The sequence below is a fragment of the Labrus bergylta genome, chromosome 4 (genome assembly GCF_963930695.1).
Source record: "Labrus bergylta chromosome 4, fLabBer1.1, whole genome shotgun sequence".
Classification (NCBI taxonomy): domain Eukaryota; kingdom Metazoa; phylum Chordata; class Actinopteri; order Labriformes; family Labridae; genus Labrus; species Labrus bergylta.
Window position 1 is genome coordinate 1,530,594 of NC_089198.1, and position 18,053 is coordinate 1,548,646.

Below are 18,053 nucleotides of genomic sequence, written 5' to 3' on the forward strand. Positions count from 1 at the left end.
ATGAACAGTGTCACTTTGGAACAGAAGAGCTGCTGTGTTCTCTCTACTGTTCATTTATCACAGGAACAACAATGCAGCTTCCTTTGGTTTGGATGATTATAGTATTCTTTCATACTGGTAAGTACTAAGAAGACGTAATAAGATCTAAGACATGAAACATGTCTGTCCAGATAGACAACGACAGTCACAGTGAAATATATGTCTTTCTCTTTAGGATCCTCTGAGGAATTAGTGACACCATTCAGAGAGGTAATGATGGCTGTTGATGGAGACGATGTGACTCTCTCCTGCAACTATTCAGGCTCTGCCAAGTACCTCTACTGGTATCAGCAGAAATCAGGTTCATCTCCACAACTTCTCATCGGAGAATATTCAGAGACAATAGAGAAGTTGTCTACTAGACACGACAAGCAATCTAATGAGTTTCATCTGGAGATCTCCTCTGCTGCACTGACTGACTCTGCTGTGTACTACTGTGCTCTGGAGCCCACAGTGACAGGAAACAGCACAACTCTGTACAAAAACCTATGGAGAGAAGACAACACAATACTCCACAACATCCACTAGAGGGAGTCACACTGATAAACTTTAGTTGTATATGTTGACACAGTTTAGATTATTTTCCCTCATGATACAGTTGTGATAAAACTCTTCAGAAATGAAAATGATTTGAGATGAGTCTCCTCCTACTGACTGCAGAGGAGCCTTATGACAGAGAACTTGGTCATTGTAATATAACAATGAGTAAGGTCTTTAACCTGCTATTTTGTAAATTGTCTTCAGATAACATTTGTAATGAATTGGTGCTATACAAATAAAGATTGATTGAGAACACTTTTAATCAAGCAGTGAACATCAGACCGAACAACTCGGCACCAACTCATACTAGTTCTTCCTTTACAGCACCTCACCTCTGTAAATGTGAGAGAACTCACAATGGCCTCCAGTTAAAAACAAGTTCAAGATCTAAATAAGGTGTTCCTCTGGCCACGCCCACTGAGGCAAACCAATGAGATTGTCTGTATCTTCAGAGCAGAAAAGTTTGAGGAAGTCAAATTAAAATCATGTCAAAGTAGAGGAGAACATCTGTGCAGCACAGAGGCTGTTTAGTTTAGAAGAACATTACTCATCTGCTGTCTGTTTGTCTTCAACAACTCCAAAGACATGCTGCTTTACCTCTTTTTACTTTGCTCTCACTTTATAGGTGAGTGTTACAACACACATCAAACTCTAATTTCACCTGCTGTTTAGACCAGATATCTGAACAACTATTTCAAAGTAGATGTTTATCTGTGGGAGCTACAAATTCCACTGATAGAAAAAGACTTTTGTTTTCTTCATGAATCTCAAAATGATCAAAGATGACTGATGAAGTAGAGGACTGATTTTCAGTCTCTTGATGTCTGAATCTCTTGCAGACTAACAGACATGTATAATACTTGTTTTGCAGCCCTGGGCTCCATGAACAGCATAAACCCAGAAAGAACTGAAGAAAAGGTTGAAGAGGGAGGAAACATCAACCTGACCTGTAAATATGATGGTCTAATCAACAACATCCAGTGGTACAGACAAAACCAGAGATCCAGACCAGAGTTCCTGCTCTACATCACAGAGGGAGGAACGATTCATCCAACAGATTCTGATTTCTCAGCTTACATTAACAAAACGGAGAAACGAGTAAATCTGGAGATCTCCTCTGCTGCACTGACTGACTCTGCTGTGTACTACTGTGCTCTGCAGCCCACAGTGACAGGAAACACCACAACTCTGTACAAAAACCTCTGGAGAGAAGACAACACAATACTCCACAACATCCACTAGAGGGAGTCACACATTGATAAACCTATGATTATTTCATTCATGATACAGTTGTGATAAAACCTGTAAGGAATTAGAGTAGTTTGAAGAGTCTCCTCCTCCTGACTGCAGAGGAGCCTGATGACAGAGAACTCTTTAAATCAAGCTGTGAACATCAGACCAAACAGCTCACCAAACTTACTCATACTTGTTCTTCACTTACAGCGTCTCACCTCTACAAACATGGAACAACTCACTATTATCTTCATTTTAACTCTCCTTGGTATGTTTGTGTTTAATAAGAAATCTAAATGACAAAGAAGCTTTTCAAGAATTTGAGATCCAGTATGAATTTTTGGATCAGCCAAAGATCAATTTAACATTTCAAAAACACTTTCTAGAAAACAACACTTCTTTACTGATGACTGTTTCTAGTATTGTTTGTTTGAACACAAGATGTTTATTGTGTGACATCTTTAAACTACAGTATGTCTGATGTTGAAACATCATGTGTTTGTCTCCATCAGGTAACACCTTGGAGGATGATATTACTGCCAGCAGTGCTGAAGTGTTTTCATCAGAGGGTCACAGTGTTACTCTGTCCTGTAAATACTCAGTTAAAGCTAATAATCTCCAGTGGTATCAACAGTATCCTGGATCAGCTCCTCAGTTCCTTCTCCTGATCAGCGACACTTCAGATCCAACTGTAGTGACAGCAAAACCTCCACACCCTCGACTGACTGTTAAACTGAATAAGGAGAGAAACCGTGTGGATCTACAGATCTCCTCTGCTGTACTGACTGACTCTGCTGTGTACTACTGTGCTCTGCAGCCCACAGTGACAGGAAACACCACAACTCTGTACAAAAACCTCTGGAGAGAAGACAACACAATACTCCACAACGTCCACTAGAGGGAGCATCAGACCGAAACAACTCAGCACCAACTTATACTAGTTCTTCCTTTGCAGCACCTCACCTCTGTAAATGTGGGAGAACTTACAATGGCCTCCAGTTAACAACAAGTTCAAGTTCTAAATAAGGTGTTCCTCTGGCCCCGCCCACTGAGGCAAACCAATGAGATTGTCTGTATCTCCAGAGCAGAAAAGTTTGAGGAAGTCAAATTAAAATCATGTCAAAGTAGAGGAGAACATCTGTGCAGCACAGAGGCTGTTTAGTTTAGAAGAACATTACTCATCTGCTGTCTGTTTGTCTTCAACAACTCCAAAGACATGCTGCTTTACCTCTTTTTACTTTGCTCTCACTTTATAGGTGAGTGTTACAACACACATCAAACTCTAATTTCACCTGCTGTTTAGACCAGATATCTGAACAACTATTTCAAAGTAGATGTTTATCTGTGGGAGCTACAAATTCCACTGATAGAAAAAGACTTTTGTTTTCTTCATGAATCTCAAAATGATCAAAGATGACTGATGAAGTAGAGGACTGATTTTCAGTCTCTTGATGTCTGAATCTCTTGCAGACTAACAGACATGTATAATACTTATTTTGCAGCCCTGGGCTCCATGAACAGCATAAACCCAGAAACAACTGAAGAAAATGTTGAAGAGGGAGGAAACATCAACCTGACCTGTACATATGATGGTTTTATTGACAACATCCAGTGGTACAGACAAAACCAAAGATCCAGACCAGAGTTCCTGCTCTACATCACAGAGGGAGGATCGATTCATCCAACAGATTCTGATTTCTCAGCTTACATTAACAAAATGGAGAAACGAGTAAATCTGGAGATCTCCTCTGCTGCACTGACTGACTCTGCTGTGTACTACTGTGCTCTGCAGCCCACAGTGGCAGGAAACACCACAACTCTGTACAAAAACCTCTGGAGAGAAGACAACACAATACTCCACAACATCCACTAGAGGGAGTCACACACTGATAAACTTCTATGGTATGTCATGATGAAGGTTTGATGTTTCTCAATTCAGAAATGAAACTAGTTCAACAGATGAGTCTCCTCCCAATGACTGCAGAGGTGTTTGATGACAGAGAACTGTTTGATTCCAGCTGTGAACATCAGACCAAACTCTACTCACAAAACTGAATCATACTGAACATTCAGTTACAGCATCTCACCTCTACAAACATGGAACAACTCACTGTTATTTTGTTCTTCTCAGTTCTCATAGGTATGTATGTAATAAATGGACAGTGTGTTGTGATTTTGAAAATAAAGAGTATTTCAGTTTGGACAGCAGCTGTCATTATAACATTAAATATGTTAGATGTAGATTTATGTTTACTTATTAAAAGATTGAATGACATGTGACTTTGAATAATTTATTTTACTTATTCTTTTTTAGGTGTCAGCTGTGAAGATCTCACTCCAGTTAAGACTGAAGAGCACAGTTTGGAAGACAGCACCGTCACTCTGTCCTACAGTTACTCCAAACAAGCTGATGGCAATGATTATTTCTTCTGGTATCAACAATATCCAGGAAAACAACCAGAGTTCATCATGTTCATCTCAGGGTTGAACTTCACAAAAACAGCAGAATCTCTGAAATCAGAGAAAAGGTTTTGGACACGACTCTCTGAAGAAAAGGATCGTGTTGATCTACAGATCTCCTCTGCTGCACTGACTGACTCTGCTGTGTACTACTGTGCTCTGAGGCCCACAGTGACAGGAAACACCACAACTCTGTACAAAAACCTCTGGAGAGAAGACAACACAATACTCCACAACATCCACTAGAGGGAGCATCAGACCGAAACAACTCAGCACCAACTCATACTAGTTCTTCCTTTACAGCACCTCACCTCTGTAAATGTGGGAGAACTCACAACGGCCTCCAGTTAAAAACAAGTTCAAGTTTTAAATAAGGTGTTTCTCTGGCCACGCCCACTGAGACCAAGGGCCCGTTTCAGAAAGAAGGTTCAACAAACTCTAACTCTGAGCTCCGAGTTGATTTACCCTCAGGTGGGAAACTCTGAGTTTTGGGTTCCAGATCAGCTGATTTGAGTTAAATCAACTCTGAGTAGGTTCACTCAGTGTTCAGCGTGTGCACCACTACTATAAAAAGACAACATTAATGGAGCCATGGCAACAGGTGACAAAAAAGAGATCCTCTTACTTTAACCATCTGGAAATATAACCTTTCTACATCTTCATGCAGACACACTACAAATATAAACCAGTTTTAAGAAAGAAAGAAAAAGTAACACTGCTGCAGCAGCACAGGAGAGAAAGAAGTGGTGAAGGAGAAAACTGCTGCTCGCGTCAGCATGTAATGAAGTCTACTCATCTAATATTTAATCAGAATAATAGTTTTGCAGATAAAAACCAGTGTAATGGTGTTTAAACTAACATTTATTGACATGAAGATGCAATTAAGTCGGAGAAAAGTGACTTTAAAACAGCTCTAAATGAAATAGGCTATAAGAACAAACTAGGCTCATGGTGGGAGCCAACCTTATTTTAATCATATTTGACAAAGTAAACTTAGCCTAATTAATTTGAAAGTGCATTATAAAATGTTCTTTTTATACGCTATAGCCTTCCTAACATATAACATTAAAACAACCTGGATTTTTATTCAGACAAAACGGTGAATCTTCACTAATATTCACGTGATACGGACTGAATGAAAGAATGAGGAAAACCCAGTTTCCCTCATGTCATGGTTAACTGACTCAGTGTTTGTTAAAAACCTGCTTACTGAAACAGGCCCCAGGATTAAAGTATTTCAGAATATCCAAACAATACTTGACATAAATATACAATATCTGAACAGTACGTCTGATATGTTGCTTTTTCATATTAATTCTTTAGGGCAATTCATCGATAGTTTGGTATCAAATTTCTGAATAAATTATCCCTGTAAACATCTAGAAACACATGATTGATTACTGTGTACCACATGGTTCAACCCTGTGTCCTCATTTCTTCTTTATGTGTTGACTTTGATATTTTAAAAATGATTTGATCTATTTTCATTTGTGTAATAATAGTAAGAATGGTTTATATATAAATTCATTAACATGTGCATCAGGTTCAGAACATTTTAAATGTGTTCCAGTATGCAGTTCAGAGACGCGTTCCAGGATGTCACTTCTAGAATTTCTGCACTACATTTTTACAATTCCTCCAGGGGGAGACATTATTGACCAGGTAATGAACTACTGTGTTCAAACATTATATTAATACCAGCTGCTGCTGTAAAGAGAACACTTCAACACAGTGAACATTGAACATCAGAGAGTTCCTCCTGTTGGTTTAAACCTGGTTTTAGAAATGGAAATTTGGCTTTGGATTATTCTGGCTGCTCTTTTCTTTGGTAAGATATAAAGCACAACATGTCTTCAGTGTTTTTAAGTTCTGAGCAGAAATCTATGAACATTTGAATTATTTTGTTCTTGCAGTAAGACCAAACAACTGATATTTTCCACTGTCTCATCTTCTCAGTCTCTTGAACAATATTTAATCTAATGGCTTCATTTTCTCTACGTTTTACAGGACTAACAGCTGGAGACAAAATCTATCCTGCAGTCGATGAAGTCAGAGGAACAGAAGGAGAATCTGTCACACTCAGATGTAACTATGAGACAACATCAGAAGATGTTGTTCTCTACTGGTACAGACATCATTCTGACCTCCAGGCACCTCAGTTTATACTCTGGAAAGGAGCAAGATATTATAGCAATGATAAATATATTCCAGATAAACGATATGAATCTCAAACATCACCCAGCTCAACTGAACTGACCATTAGAAAGCTAACCCCTGAAGACACAGCTCTCTACTACTGTGCTTTAGAAACACAGTGATACAAAGTGTAGAAGAGGCTGTACAAAAACCTGAACACAGATATCTGACTACTCTTCAAAGAGGAGGGAAGTGGGATTCAAACCACAGCTTCATGTCAGATGGATTCTGATGATTCCTGTTTGCTCAGAGTCTCTGTGGTTACAGCTGCTGATGACAGTGCACAAGCTGCCTGTTGCAGTTGCTCCTGTTTGTTTTTTTACTTTCTACTACTTTACTGTCAGAGTCAGAGGGAGTATCGGGAGTGCAGCTTGATGTGCGTCACTAAAATGCGGTTGCATCAGGATGTTCCCGACAACAACGTCTCTTTGGACCAGGATGCCAGAAAACAGAAAACACTACAACTCTGTACAGAAACACAAGCTGACATGATGACAACCTGCTGCTGGGAGCATTTCCTAAATGTTAAAACTGCAATTTCAATCTCCACCAGAGGGCGGCATTACTACTGCAGCAATGAGTTCAACCCTTCTTGAAATAAAAACTGTTGTTGAGAAGAAAACAAATCACAGACTGAATGTTGAACATCAGAGAGTTCCTCCTGTTGGTTTAAACCTTGTTGTAGAGATGGGACTTTGGCTGTGGATTATTCTGGCTGCTCTTTTATTAGGTGAGAGTCAAAGAACATATTCTGATTACTCTGTACATGTTTGTGTGTCTGATTCTCTACCTACGTAACTTTTTTAACCTAGTGAGTATTTTTGTCAAAAATTAATCTCTTCCTCTTTCTGTTCTCTTCTCAGAGTGTAAAGGAGAAGACAGAGTGATCCAGCCAACACAAGATGTCTTTGCTTCTGAAGGAGACACAGTCACAATTGATTGTCAGTTTGAGACTTCAACGACCCCCTCTTTGTTCTGGTACAGACAAGAAATGGGTGAAATCCCAAGGTACCTTTGGAGAGGCAATGCAGGCTTTTCAGAAAATGCTCCTGGGATCTCAGGAGAGAGATTTAAAGCTACAATAAACAGGACATCAGTTCCCCTGAAGATCCAGAAGCTTCAGCTGACTGACTCTGCTGTGTACTACTGTGCTCTGAGGCCCACAGTGACAGGAAACACCACAACTCTGTACAAAAACCTCTGGAGAGAAGACAACACAATACTCCACAACGTCCACTAGAGGGAGCATCAGACCGAAACAACTCGGCACCAACTCATACTAGTTCTTCCTTTACAGCACCTCACCTCTGTAAATGTGAGAGAAGTCACAATGGCCTCCAGTTAAAAACAAGTTCACGTTCTAAATAAGGTGTTCCTCTGGCCACGCCCACTGAGGCAAACCAATGAGATTGTCTGTATCTCCAGAGCAGAAAAGTTTGAGGAAGTCAAATTAAAACCATGTCAAAGTAGAGGAGAACATCTGTGCAGCACAGAGGCTGTTTAGTTTAGAAGAACATTACTCATCTGCTGTCTGTTTGTCTTCAACAACTCCAAAGACATGCTGCTTTACCTCTTTTTACTTTGCTCTCACTTTATAGGTGAGTGTTACAACACACATCAAACTCTAATTTCACCTGCTGTTTAGACCAGATATCTGAACAACTATTTCAAAGTAGATGTTTATCTGTGGGAGCTACAAATTCCACTGATAGAAAAAGACTTTTGTTTTCTTCATGAATCTCAAAATGATCAAAGATGACTGATGAAGTAGAGGACTGATTTTCAGTCTCTTGATGTCTGAATCTCTTGCAGACTAACAGACATGTATAATACTTATTTTGCAGCCCTGGGCTCCATGAACAGTATAAACCCAGAAACAACTGAAGAAAAGGTTGAAGAGGGAGGAAACATCAACCTGACCTGTACATATGATGGTCTAATCTACAACATCCAGTGGTACAGACAAAACCAGAGATCCAGACCAGAGTTCCTGCTCTACATCACAGAGGGAGGATCGATTCATCCAACAGATTCTGATTTCTCATCTTACATTAACAAAACGGAGAAACGAGTAAATCTGGAGATCTCCTCTGCTGCACTGAATGACTATGCTGTGTACTACTGTGCTCTGAAGCCCACAGTGACAGGAAACACCACAACTCTGTACAAAAACCTCTGGAGAGAAGACAACACAATACTCCACAACATCCACTAGAGGGAGTCACTTACTATAAACTGGAATCGGTCAGGAGGGAAACTTAGAAGACAGATCATTAAAAGCGAGCAGAGTGTCAGTAAAAGATGTTCAGTGTAAAGTTGTCAGTCGGGGAATAACACAGGGCTGTGAATGAGACCTGTCTCTGTGATCAGGCTCCTCCTTCTAATCCTCTAACTTAGTGTTGATGTGGACTAAACACAGAGATCACAGCTTTCTTTATACTCTCTGTAACTCAGAGTTATTAACACTGCAGATATGATGTCTCTGGTTATCTCAGTGTTGCTGGCTGCTGTGTGTCTTGGTATGAACTCTGTTTCTTTGATATCAATCCAACACTGACATGATTCTTTAACAGCACACTAATACTATTTGTTACTGTTTTACAGAATGTATGGCACAAACAGACAACGTGCTGCAACCAGAAGGAGATGTGACTGCTACTGAAGGAGAGGCAGTAACTCTTGGCTGTCAATACAACAGCAGTTTATCAAATGAGTATCTCTACTGGTACAAACAGGATGGAAACAACAGCCCCAAATTCATACTGAGCCGCTTTAAGATTGGAGAAGGGAAAACAATGAAAGAGTTTGAGGAGAGATTTTCATCCACACTGGATTCTACTTTAAGATCAGTTCCTCTGAAGATCCAGAAGCTTCAGCTGACTGACTCTGCTGTGTACTACTGTGCTCTGAGGCCCACAGTGACAGGAAACACCACAACTCTGTACAAAAACCTCTGGAGAGAAGACAACACAATACTCCACAACATCCACTAGAGGGAGTCCCACGCTGTTAAAATGTTTTAGAACGTGATCACACAGTCTAGATTCTCCTCTCTCATGAGGCAGTTGTTATGAAGAGCTTCAGAAATGTAACCAACAGATGAGTCTCCTCCTCCTGACTGAGCAGATGTTTTATAACAGAACTGTTTGATTACTGCTGTGAACATCAGACCAAACAAAACTCACTAAACGTATTCCTCCTGATCTCTCAGTTATAGCTTCTCAGCTCTGCAAACATGGACAAACTCACTGCTATATTTTTGTTATCAGCTGTCACAGGTATGTGAGACATGGCCAGTGTGACATATTTCACTTATTACAACAATCCTTCCACTTTAACATGTACATGCTCTCAACTATGTCTAACAGGTATTTTAGATGAAATGCAGAAATACAGACTAGATTCAATCAAATATGATTGTGATTTATAAATAACCTTTTTGAAATAAAATAACTGTTGTTTTATTTTTTAGGTGTCAGCTGTGAAGGACTCACTCCAGTTCAGAATGAAGAGTCCAGTTTAGAAGGCAGCACTGTTTTTCTGTCATACAGTTACTCTGAACTGTCAACTGGTGATTCTGTCTTCTGGTATCGACAATATCCAGGAAAACAACCACAGTTCATCATCTCTCACTCATCAACAGGACGACTTATATCAGATCCAGTCTCTGGACTGTCTGTTACTATGAGAGAGGATGAAAAACATCTGGATCTACAGATCTCCTCTGCTGCACTGACTGACTCTGCTGTGTACTACTGTGCTGTGAGGCCCACAGTGACAGGAAACACCACAACTCTGTACAAAAACCTCTGGAGAGAAGACAACACAATACTCAAAAACATCCACAAGAGGAAGTCACTGTTCAAACATACTGTTCATAGTCTGATTGAAATATCAAAACTTGAGCTTTTCTTACATTTCAAGGAGGAGCACAGTTTAGAGTTAAGACGTCACTTTTTATCTGTTATGACACACTGACCAATTGCCTATTTAACAACTCAGCAGCCTGTCATGGGGTCTTTGATGATACGTGGATGATTGTATCGTCGACATACAACTGGCAACAAACATCTTCACAGCTGTCTGGTAATTGGTTAATGTATAGGCAAAAGAGCAGAGGCCCCAGAATGGAGCCTTGTGGTACGCCAACATTACAGTGTTGAGGGGATGATATTGAACTATTGATTTTAACTCATTGCTTTCAAAATTCCAGATATGACATAAATCACCTGAGAGCTTGATTACAGAAATGTAGATTTTTTTGAGTATTATAACTCAAGTCATGGTTTACAGTATCAAAGGCCTCTTTCAGGTCTAGAAATACTGCTCCCAAAACTTTACCGTCACCTATGATGTGTGTTAGGGGCTTTACAAGTGCAGAATGCCTATTTATGAATTCAGTATCTAATCCAAACATATCTTTAGCCTGAGAGGTATTAGATTAATTATTTGTTGAATGTTGCCTTCATTAGTCTGTGTGATGAAGAATGAGTTTGATGAATCTGTAGGTAGTATCGCTTTCATTGTGCAGATCTGAAAAAGAAGCCGACGCCAGACGCTGTCACACCTATCAGAAAGTATATGTGACGCTCACAAAATGTGTCGTCACATTTTATGTAATGTGTCTGTGGTTTTATTTTGGAATAATATTGCCAGGAAAGATCATCACTAATATGTGCTATAATAGCCAGATAACAGTACACTTCAGTGTCGCCAGCAAGAGGCAGTGTGGCGCTGGGCTTCTCCCATGCATGGACTCTCTTCGTTACGGGACTCTCGTTTCCTCCTCATTCTACCGAGTGAAGCTGAACTGAATAGAAGCACAGTTGCCTGTCTCATTCTTTTCTTCTGTTTATACAGGTTTGTATGGTTAAAACACATGTGTAAGTGCATATAAATATTGATAAACACAAAGGAAACATTCTACATCGCATTTGTAAAGGTAGTTGAACTTTATGTGTTTGTGAACTAGTGGATACTATGCTAAGGTTACCGCGTGCGTGCCAAGATGGCGCCGGTGATCGTCGTGTCTTTTGTGTTGATTTAAATTAGCTCCTGCACATCTCATTTCGAAACAGATATTATATTAACAGTGTGATTAAGTGTTCTGAAGGTTATGGATATTGTTGTTATTGTCATATGTGTACGGTTTCAATGTTATAAGGAGTTACAGTTGTCAGTCTTCAGCTATTGTACTAGGAGCAACATGCTAGTCTCCCTTTATTTACATCTGTGAGTGAGGTTACATTCAATTACCTTTTAATAGCCCAGGAAATTATACAGCTGAGGTTAATATTGTCCTCAAGTAGTTTTAGAGTAAAAGTAAACTCTAGTTCAGTTATAGAGCTGATTAAATGTGTGTTTATGTCGTTTAACACCCGTAGCATATTGGATCATTTTGTAGAAACCGTAAATATAAGTTTTATCTTGAAAACCAGATATGGAATTGGTCGACAGTTGGTATTGTGATTATTTGTGATGTTGTGAATTCTGTATTAATGAAGCACTATTAAGATACAGAAAACAAAACACAAAGTGTCAGAAAAAGAAGCATTTATTTTGAATACTGTTTAATAAAGATTCTACCGAGTGACGCTGAACTGAATAGAAGCACAGTTGCCTGTCTCATTCTTTTCTTCTGTTCATACAGAAATTCTCATCTGCTTATGGGATCTCATTTTGAGACCTATAACATATACATGTTAAAAACATATCTAAAACTGTGCAACAGAGAGACATGACAAATGCATAAACAGCAAATGTGCAGCAAATACATGAACCATGCAAATTTACAGCATATCAACTAAATTAGTACATATATTCAGTCACTTTTCTCTCTCTCTTTCTGGGAATATGCATTTTTGACTTTAGAATCAATTCTGAATTTGAGTCCTGTCTCTCCAAATGGAAATCTCTTGACCTGTTGCAGCGTGGTTTCATTCCTCAGCCACAGTCCTACATAAGAGACAAACAAAGATGATTGTAGAGTTGAGTGGAGTGAGGGGTTAAAGGGAGGAGTCAAACTGTGATTCAACGACCAAAAAGACAAACTTTCACAAATGTGTTTTATACAATAGGAGACTATTTATGTTTAAAGATGCTTTCAGTATATTTGAGTCAGTTTGTGACTTTGTTTCTGCTCACATTAACAGGTAGGTCATTAAGAATAACAGAGCTTTATTCATTAACAAAGATGATTTTGAATCAGAAGCACTTCTTTGTTCCTACTGGAAATCACATTAAGACAGTAAGTGTTATTGTTCCTTCAGGTGTTATCTGTGATGATCTCACTCCAGTCAAGAATGAAGTGTTCGGTTCAGAAGACAGCACTATAACTCTGTCCTACAGATACTCCAAGACTGTTTCTAGTGGTGATGATTTCTTCTGGTATCAAAAACATCCAGGAAAACCACCAGAGTTTATTCTGTATATCTCTGGGCTTAATTCTTCAAGACCAGCAGAATCTCTCAAATCAGACTCAGAGTTCTCGACTAAGGTGTCTGGAAAGAACCATCTGGATCTACAGATCTCCTCTGCTGCACTGACTGACTCTGCTGTGTACTACTGTGCTGTGAGGCCCACAGTGACAGGAAACACCACAACTCTGTACAAAAACCTCTGGAGAGAAGACAACACAATACTCCACAACATCCACTAGAGGGAGTCACACACTGATAAACTTCTATGGTATGTCATGATGAAGGTTTGATGTTTCTGAATTCAGAAATGAAACTAGTTCAACAGATGAGTCTCCTCCCAATGACTGCAGAGGTGTTTGATGACAGAGAACTGTTTGATTCCAGCTGTGAACATCAGACCAAACTCTACTCACAAAACTGAATCATACTGAACATTCAGTTACAGCATCTCACCTCTACAAACATGGAACAACTTACTGTTATTTTGTTCTTCTCAGCTCTCATAGGTATGTATGTAATAAATGGACAGTGTGTTGTGATTTTGAAAATAAAGAATATTTCAGTTTAGACAGCAGCTGTCATTATAACATTAAATATATTAGATGTAGATTTATGTTTGTTTATTAAAATATTCAGTGACATGTGACTTTGAATAATTTATTTTACTTATTATTTTTTAGGTGTCAGCTGTGAAGAACTCACTCCAGTCAAGATTGAAGAGCACAGTTTAGAAGACAGCACCGTCACTCTGTCCTACAGTTACTCCAAACAAGCTGATGGCAGTGATTATTTCTTCTGGTATCAACAATATACAGGAAAACAGCCACAGTTCATCATCTCTCACACAGGAACAGGACGACTTATATCAGATCCAGTCTCTGGACTGTCTGTTACAGTGAGGGAGGATAAAAAACATCTGGATCTACAGATCTCCTCTGCTGCACTGACTGACTCTGCTGTGTACTACTGTGCTCTGCAGCCCACAGTGACAGGAAACACCACAACTCTGTACAAAAACCTCTGGAGAGAAGACAACACAATACTCCACAACATCCACTAGAGGGAGGCACACACTGATGAACTTCAACTGTAGGAATGGAGATGTTGGCTCGACTGTTTTGTAGTGATGATAAAGAGGCTCTCTGACAGGACATAAACTAATACTACTCTGAATATAATATTAATTATCTACAAAGTACAGCTTGTTTATCATCATATCTACTCTGGTGTTTAATTTTACCACTGTTGAAGTGTACCATTTAAATAAAGTAACTTAGTAAACAGCCTGCATTACAGATTCTGGTGTTGATTTCTTTTGTCTTCATATTTATTAAAGAAGTTTCTCTTTTGTTCTTTGTGGGCTTTAATTTCTTGAGGTGTTCCACAGGGTTCATTCCTGGGTCCTCTCAATTTTTAATTATATGCTGACCATAATATGTTTAAATTATTTGATCAGGTTTCCTTTGTTTTGGTTTAGATTAATTGGTCTTGTAAAACTGTTCAAAGCCTTCATAGAGTCCGGACAAAAACTTGCTGGAAGTCCCTTTTATACACAATTGTAATATTTTTTATCTCCACTAGAGGAAACATTATCAAGGGGGCAGATCACCACAGCACTCTGTTCAAGCTTTCATGTGTAACAGCTGCTGTAAAGTGAACTATTCTCACACTTCTGGCTGAACATCAGCTCGGTTCTCCTGTTGGTTCAAACCTTGTTGTAGAGATGGAACTTTGGCTGTGGATTTTTCTGGCTGCTCTTTTCTTTGGTGAGATAAAAAGAACTACACATTTTAATGATTCTATTTATTAAATAAGTAAACTGGAGTTCAGAGCAGGAATCTCTGAACTGTTGACATGTGTCTGTTCTGACTATAACTATAGAGTTGACACTATTCACTGTCTTCCCTTCAGCCTCACTAACAATGTTCTGACTCATGGTGTCCATTCCTACACTTTTTACAGGATCAGCAGCTGGAGACAAAATCTATCCTACAGTCGATGAAGTCAGAGGAACAGAAGGAGAATCTGTCACACACTTACATGTAACTATGAGACAACATCAGAATATGTTTACCTCTACTCAATTGAAATGACCATGAGAGCTAACCCCTGAAGACACAGCTCTCTACTACTGTGCTTTAGAAACACAGTGATACAAAGTGTAGAAGAGGCTGTACAAAAACCTGAACACAGATAACTGACTACTCTTCAAAGAGGAGGGAAGTGGGATTCAAACCACAGCTTCATGTCAAATGGATTCTGATGATTCCTGTTTGATCAGAGTCTCTGTGGTTACAGCTGCTGATGAGACACTGAGGGAGGATTCACATGAGCATCACATATATAAAAGAAAATGAGTCTAGAATATGAGCCAAATCAGTCACGCTTTAGAGGGGCAAGTCTACTGAGCTTCTCATACCACTCGTATGCTGACGATACCCAGCTCATCCTGTCATTCTCACCAGATGACGTTACAGTCTCAGAAATAATTTCCTCATGCCTCAAACCACAACTCTGTACAAAAACACAAACTGACAAACTGCTGAAAGCCGTTTGTACACAATGTAATGCCAAACTTTGAACCTCCACTAGAGGGCGAATGCTTCTGCACTGTGTTGAACCACTCTGTTGATAAAAACTGTTGCTGAGAAGAAAAGTAATCTTTCTGTGAATGTTGAACATCAGAGAGTTCCTCCAGTTGGTTCAAACCTTGTTGTAGAAATGGAACTTTGGTTGTGGATCATTCTGGCTGCTGTTTTCTTTGGTGAGAAAGAAACTATAGCATAACAATTGTTTATGACCTTCTATTTTGAGTGTTTGTTCTTAACGCTAGGTAACTTATTTAACCTGAAGCCCTTTTTTCATTAATCAACAATTTATCTCTTCCTCTTTCTGTTCTCTTCTCAGAGTGTAAAGGAGAAGACAGAGTGATCCAGCCAACAGAAGATGTCTTTGCTTCTGAAGGAGACACAGTCACACTTGACTGTAAAGTTGAGACCACTGACACAACCCTCTATTTGTTCTGGTACAGACAAGAAATGGGTGATTTCCCAAAGTACCTGTGGAAAAGCTATGTAGGAATTTCAGAAAATGCTCCTGGGATCTCTGGAGAGAGATTTAAAGCTACAACAAACGGGACATCAGTTCCTCTGAAGATCCAGAAGCTTCAGCTGACTGACTCTGCTGTGTACTACTGTGCTCTGAGGCCCACAGTGACAGGAAACACCACAACTCTGTACAAAAACCTCTGGAGAGAAGACAACACAATACTCCACAACATCCACTAGAGGGAGTCACACACTGATAAACTTCTATGTTATGTCATGATGAAGGCTTGATGTTTCTCAATTCAGAAATGAAACTAGTTCAACAGATGAGTCTCCTCCCAATGACTGCAGAGGTGTTTGATGACAGAGAACTGTTTGATTCCAGCTGTGAACATCAGACCAAACTCTACTCACAAAACTGAATCATACTGAACATTCAGTTACAGCATCTCACCTCTACAAACATGGAACAACTTACTGTTATTTTGTTCTTCTCAGCTCTCATAGGTATGTATGTAAAGGAAAATGTGGGTGTTTAGGCAAATAATATGTATTTACATTTTAAAAGAAGTTGAATTAAAACAATAGTTTTTTTATTTGCGAAATTTCTCTTTCTTTTTAGAATCCAGCTATGAAGAGCTCACTCCAGTTAAAAATGAAGAGTTCAGTTTAGAAGGCAGCACTGTTACTCTGTCATACAGTTACCCTGAACTGTCAGCTGGTGATTATTTCTTCTGGTATCAACAACATCCAGGAAAACAACCACAGCTCCTTGTTGGTCACGGCGCTTCAGGAACGATAGGAAATGCACTTGGATTGCATCAGGATTAAAGATTTCAGTGGAGAAAAAAGAAATCAACATGAACATCTCCTCTGTTGCACTGAATGACTCTGCTGTGTACTACTGTGCTGTGAGGTCCACAGTGACAGGAAACACCACAACTCTGTACAAAAACCTCTTGAGAGAAGACAACACAATACTCCACAACATCCACTAGAGGGAGTCACGGACTATAAACTTCTATGGCATGTCATGATGAAGGCTTGAGTCTCCTCCCAATGACTGCAGAGGTGTTTGATGACAGAGAACTGTTTGATTCCAGCAATCCAAGCCACCCCACAGCATCAGCTTTAACATTTGTGTCCCCTGTCATGTATTAACAGATGAATCTTTATAGAGTCCACTCAGATCAACCAACCAACCAACCTGTTAATAGTGGCTATGCATCCCTGGAAGAAGACCTTCTCCGGATCCACAACGGACCTCAACCAGGAGCGACAGGATGACACATAGATTTAACGGTACTGTGTCTGTATGTGCTGGCAGAGGAAAGAAGACTGCTTGGAAACTTGGAAGTCTCTCCCAGAGGTGAAGGATGGACGGTGGGTCTGGGACACACTTCTGCATATTTGCATCATAGTTGTAGGTTGATGCATTATGTAAGCATACAGAACCAGCAGGCTCACTGCAGAAGAACTGATCTGATCTATTTAACGTTTCTCCTCCACTTGAGGGCGACATTATCAGGTAGGAGGTTCATCACCTCTGCACTGAGTTCAACCTTTCTATCAATACAAACTGCTGCAAGGAAGAGAACTTTTCTCACTCTGAATGTTGAACATCAGAGAGTTCCTCCTGTTGGTTTAAACCTTGTTGTAGAGATGGGACTTTGGCTGTGGATTATTCTGGCTGCTCTTTTATTAGGTGAGAGACAAAGAACATATTCTGATTACTATGTACATGTTTGTGTGTCTGATTCTCTAGCTACATAACTTTTTTAACATAGTAAGTATTTTTGGCAACAATTAAAATCTCCCTCCTCATGTTCTATTTTTTCTCAGAGTGTAAAGGAGAAGACAGAGTGATCCAGCCAACACAAGATGTCTTTGCTTCTGAAGGAGACACAGTCACACTTGACTGTAAAGTTGAGACCATTTCAACGACCCCCTATTTGTTCTGGTACAGACAAGAAATGGGTGATTTCCCAAAGTACCTGTGGAAAGGCTCTGGAGGATTTTCAGAAAATGCTCCTGGGATCTCAATAGAAAGATATAAAGCTGCAATCAATGGGACATCAGTTCCTCTGACGATCCAGAAGCTTCAGCTGACTGACTCTGC

General features: G+C 39.6%; 1 protein-coding gene across 1 annotated transcript; it reads left to right on the forward strand.

The window, feature by feature from the left end:
• The first annotated feature begins 255 nt into the window (after positions 1 to 255).
• On the forward strand, positions 256 to 7,355 carry LOC114918201 (uncharacterized). Its single transcript, XM_065953346.1, has 5 exons — positions 256 to 340; positions 2,325 to 2,635; positions 3,889 to 3,952; positions 4,127 to 4,443; positions 7,332 to 7,355. Exons 1-5 carry the CDS (start codon positions 256 to 258, stop codon positions 7,353 to 7,355), a joined length of 801 nt encoding a protein of 266 aa, XP_065809418.1.
• The last annotated feature ends 10,698 nt before the right edge of the window (positions 7,356 to 18,053 follow it).

Coding starts and splice junctions, on each gene's coding strand:
- LOC114918201 (XM_065953346.1), top strand. CDS start 256: ATGGCTGTTGATGGAGACGATGTGACTCTCTCCTGCAACTATTCAGGC. Junction 2,636..3,888: donor ACTGTGCTCTGCAGCCCACA/GTGACAGGAAAC, acceptor AACATTCAGTTA/CAGCATCTCACCTCTACAAA. Junction 4,444..7,331: donor ACTGTGCTCTGAGGCCCACA/GTGACAGGAAAC, acceptor TTCTCTTCTCAG/AGTGTAAAGGAGAAGACAGA.